The sequence below is a fragment of the Scardinius erythrophthalmus genome (assembly GCF_964197995.2).
Source record: "Scardinius erythrophthalmus genome assembly, chromosome: 21".
In the NCBI taxonomy this organism is placed as follows: domain Eukaryota; kingdom Metazoa; phylum Chordata; class Actinopteri; order Cypriniformes; family Leuciscidae; genus Scardinius; species Scardinius erythrophthalmus.
Window position 1 is genome coordinate 37,256,051 of NC_138241.1, and position 5,188 is coordinate 37,261,238.

General features: G+C 44.3%; 1 protein-coding gene across 3 annotated transcripts in view; it reads left to right on the plus strand.

Annotated features, from left to right (window-relative positions):
• LOC308681763 (inactive tyrosine-protein kinase 7-like) overlaps positions 1–5,176 on the plus strand; it is an 81,913-nt gene extending 76,737 nt beyond the window's left edge. For all 3 annotated transcript variants that reach the window (XM_081350874.1, XM_081350876.1, XM_081350875.1), the window contains 5 exons: positions 224–450; positions 742–822; positions 914–1,065; positions 2,449–2,627; positions 4,820–5,176. In XM_081350874.1, the coding sequence (XP_081207000.1) occupies positions 224–450; positions 742–822; positions 914–1,065; positions 2,449–2,627; positions 4,820–4,980 (800 nt within the window). In that variant the 3' untranslated portion in view covers positions 4,981–5,176. The remainder of the gene's footprint in view (positions 1–223; positions 451–741; positions 823–913; positions 1,066–2,448; positions 2,628–4,819) is intronic.
• Positions 5,177–5,188: the final 12 nt, after the last annotated feature.

The window sequence follows — 5,188 nt, forward strand, 5'->3', positions numbered from 1 at the left end:
TGTGTGTGTGTGTGTGTGTGTGTGTGTGTGTGTGTGTGTGTGTGTGTGTGATGGGTTGGGTTAGTGTAAGAAGAGAAAATATACAGTCTGTACAGTATAAAAACCATTACGCCTATGGAATTTCCCCATTTAGCCAAGTAAACGTGCGTGTGTGTGTGTGTGTGTGTGTGTGTGTGTGTGTGTGTGTGTGTGTGTGTGTGTGTGTGTGTGTGTGTGTGTACAGGGCGTGGCGTGTTCGGCGAGGTGTTTCTGGCTAAAGCGAGGGCTATAGAGGAGTCCGAGGACGAGACGCTGGTGTTGGTGAAGAGTTTACAGAGTCGAGATCAGGAGTCCGAGTTCAGACGAGAGATGCAGATGTTCAGCAAGCTCACACACACACACATCGTGAGGCTGCTGGGAGTCTGCAGAGAAGCTCACCCGCAATACATGATCCTGGAATACGTGGATCTGGTACAGCCACACACACACTCACACACACACTCACTCACACACACACACACACACACACACACACACACACACTCACACACACACACTCACACAGCCACACACACAGCCACACACACACTCACACAGCCACACACTCACACACACACACACTCACACAGCCACACACACACTCACACAGCCACACACACACACACACACACACACTCACACACACACACTCTCTCACTCACTCACACACACACACACACACACACTCTCTCTCACACTCACTGATGAACTCTTGTTTTCCAGGGTGATCTCAAACAGTTCCTCAGGATATCAAACAGCAGCGATGGGAAGCTCAAGCCTCATCCCATCAGCACGAAAACTAAAGTACGTTCCCATAACCTCATTCAGACTCACTCTTTCAGTGTGTTTAATAAGTCATGTGACTCTGTGTTGATCATGTGACTGCTCTGTGCAGCTCTCCATCTGTGCCCAGGTGGCTGATGGGATGCAGCATTTATCAAACCAGCGTTTCGTGCATAAAGACCTGGCGGCCAGGAACTGTCTGATCAGCGGACAGAGACTCGTCAAAGTGTCCTCGCTCGCTCTCTGCAGAGACGTGTATAGCAGGTACAGCTGACATCATCACCCCTCTCTGCAGGCGGTGATAAAGCTGTGTGTGAGTGTGAACGATCTGCAATGTTTCAAAGATCAAAGTTATTGTGAATGAAAGAAAAAAGAAAGAAGCGATTCTGAACTGAAACGAGTCGTCAGTAATTCAGTCTCACTTCCTGCGGATCCTGCGTGGGTTTGTAACTCATTTGCATAATGCCCGCCTCTGGTCTTGATTGGCTGAACAGCGTCTCTTAGCCCCGCCCTCAAACACTAGTGTATCTGAGACTGGAAGAGTTTGGCTCGTGTTGTTCGTGTGGAGAAGACGCTGTTTTCTGAGATTGATACGGTGAAACCCACGCCATCGTCACTGTTCGCATCTCTGAGATCAAGAGCTGAGATTCAGATATGATAATGAGCGTTTGCTTTCTGACCAATCACAGCAGAGCAGCTCTCAGAGAGGCGGAGCTTAGAGAGACTGAATCTTTGATGGAAGTGTTTCAGACGCTGAGGTCTCGTCCACACTAATACGTACAGTCTGAGAACGCATCTGTTCCTCTCCGCTTTGGCCCTCCGCACACTGAGACGCGGTTTTGGCAGAGAAAACTACGCTTTTTGAAAACGCGGTTTTCTCGTTGTAGTGTGGACGATGACGTAAGTTTATTGAACCCACAGATATTGATGTTTATAGCGGTGTTGTGTCTGTTATATTCACTTTCACACTGTTGCTAAAATGTTACTTCACACACTCTTCATGTCACAGTCCTGCACAGATGACAGGTTTGCTGTCCTGCGGTGAAACACGAGAACAGATGAGAAACACTAATGTAGACGGAGAGAGTTTTGAGACGAAAACTGTTTTCAGTCCCACAAAGGGCAATTATATTAGAGCAGTGGCATTACATCACACACACAAAACATACATTAAAAACAGTAAAAACCATCATATTCCACATACACATCTACATTTTACATTCCAATAAATTATCCAACATAATTTATCCGTCCGAATCTAAATAATTATCCTTTAAAATAGTATAATCTGAAAACTTGAGGTGCTTCTGGATCTGGTGCAGAGCTTCTGGGCATCACTGTTTACATGCATGAAGAGCGCCATCTAGTGTTGATGTCAGTCAGTCACAGCTGGTCTGGTGTGTGTGTGTGTGTGTGTTTGTGTGTGTGTGTGTGTGTGTGTGTGTGTGTGTGTGTGTGTGTGTGTGTGTGTGTGTGTGTGTGTGTGTGTGTGTGTGTGTGTGTGTGTGTGTGTGTGTGATGGGTAGGTTTAGGGGTCGGGTTTGTGTAAGGGGACAGAATATACAGTTTCTACAGCATAAAAACCATTACGTATGGAATGTCCCCATTTAAATAGCTAAGTAAACGTGTGTGTGTGTGTGTGTGCAGCGAGTACCACCTCTACAGGCAGGCCTGGCTTCCCCTGCGCTGGCTCCCGGCTGAGGCCGTGTTTGACAGTGAGTTCTCCAGTAAGTCGGACGTGTGGGCGTTCGCTGTGCTCATGTGGGAAGTGTTCAGTCTCGGAGAGATGCCGTACCATCAGCTCGATCATCAGCAGCTGCTCGAAGGTGAGCACGTCACATGACCACCGGCGTCACATGACCACCGGCGTCACATGACCACAGACATCACAGTACCACCGATATCACATGACCACAGACATCACATGACCACCGACATCACATGACCACCAACGTCACATGACCACCGACGTCACATGACCACCGGCGTCACATAACTACAGACGTCACATGACTACAGACGTCACATGACCACTGGCGTCACATGACTACAGACGTCACATGACCACCGGCGTCACATGACTACAGACGTCACATGTTTTGACATGTTCAGTTAGGGTGTACAGCTGTTTTGACAGTAATGTCTGTATGTTGAGTTATTGTCAGAGGACAGTAAATGTATTCTGCTGTACAAGCATTCACAACATATCCAAGTTTCATTTCTGTAGGATTGTCCCTTGAGTAGATATACCAAATGTTTGCTGAAGTCTGAGGGGTGTACTCACTTTTGTGAGATACTGTATATATATACAGGGATTAAAGTTCTCCGTCGCTACGACGGATTTCCGTTAATTGCAGCAAGTCTATGACGGATTTCCGTCAATTGCAGGGTTCCAGTCTGTCCTTAGTGTCTTAAATTCACGTTTCATAATTTTAAGGCCGTAAATAGGCTTTCATTTCTCAAATAGTGCAATAAATGTCTTAATTTTAGTTTGAATAGGTCTTAAATTAAGGAAAGACGAGGTGTATTCACCCTGCTGAGGGGGATGTGATCAAAGCCTGGAGTGGAGCAAAAGCACGTTCCTCTCTCCACTCTAAGCATTCTGTAATCACTTCGCTCATGGTCCACTCCGGGTTTTCAATTACAGCTCACGGAAAGTGCATGTCAGGCTACAGCTGAGCGCTGAGGTAGATATTTCAGTTACCATGGACAGGACATACTTATAATGCAGGTAGGGCGATATATCGATATATTTTTGAAATGCGATTTGGAATTAGACCACATCGCATATATCGATATAGTTCAAATTTGCTCTGTGATCCTTGCTCCCCGCTCCTCCTATTCCACTCTGCGCGTGTTTAGAGCATGTTATGAGAGGCGAATCATGACTAACGTTACTTCAGAAAACCCAGCACAATAGGAACTACCTGGCAGTGACATAAGTGTACGCTGAAATAAAGTTTTTCACCTCAGAAAAACGGACTTTCTTGTCCTGTCAGCCGTTATCCTGTTCTCGTAGCGCACACTCAATTGCACGCGCAAATGCAGCGGCGCGCGCTGTATCGCCTCACTGATCAAGTGCAAAAGAAACTACGAGCATGCAACGCCGTTACGTTGTAAATTACACGAAATAAAAGAAATGCAGGTGTGATTTTCATTCTATTCACCAGGAGCAGTTTCCATGTTTCATTAACAGTTATTGTTAATATTGTGTATTCACCATGGTAACTGTCGTTTCCATATTAACCCCAAAATGCCACTATTTTTTCTTTGTGTTATTTTTAATATTTTTAAATGACTATAGTGGCTCATACCACTTTAACAAAAACTAGTTTGGGACTGCTATTTAATAGCTTTAGCATAGGCCTAATGTTTATTTATTAGTACTAGTCTTTACTATTAGTCATATTCTTACAATTTATGTTAAGTAAAGGGGAAAAGTACTTGTGTGTGTTAACAAATTTTGTGTAAACGTGTTATAATTTGCCTATATATATAATAAATAAATATATATATAGGCAAATTATAACACGTTTACACAAAATTTGTTAACACACACAAGTACTTTTCCCCTTTACTTAACGAAAGTTTAAATGTGTTATAATTTGCCTATATATATATATGTATATGTGTGTGTGTGTATATATATATATATATATAAATATATATATATATATATATACTTATTGCGCCTACTGCCAATATTAAAGCGGTTTAAAACGTCTCCCCTTAAAACGCTATTGGTCTCGACTATTTAAAAAGACTTGGCCTAAAAAAAATTTCAGTCAGAGGAATTTTTTTCACTTTAATCCCTGTATATATATATATATATTGATTAAAACATGCCTTTAGTGTTTTAATCTTGTATCCTGTTTATTAAAGTATTTATTTTGAGATTGTAAAGACAGTATTTGTGCAGGTCTTAACTGTGATTATCTCTCACGGGGAGAGCGAGTCTCATGTGTGTGTGTGTGTGTGTGTGTGTGTGTGTGTGTGTGTGTGTGTGTGTGTGTCTCAGCTCTGCAGGCTGGTCATGTGACCCTGTCTCCTCCAGAAGGTTGTCCTGCTCACGTCTGCAGTTTGATGATGCGCTGCTGGGCGTCCAGTCCTAAAGATCGACCCTCCTTCAGCGAGATCGCTCAGACTCTGGCCCGTGTTCCTGCAGACGCTAAAGTCTAGCGCATCGCATCACTGCAGACACACACACACACACACTTCAGACGCGCTCAGGATCTGCAGGCACACACACACGCTCAGGATCAGGCCTTCACCCGCCTTAAACACACTCATCATCTGTCGTTCGGTCGAAGCCTCTTTCCTCAGGGATGCCAGAAGAGCTTCATGTCAGGGTGACCTTTGACCTCTGACCTCTAGACAATCACAGCTC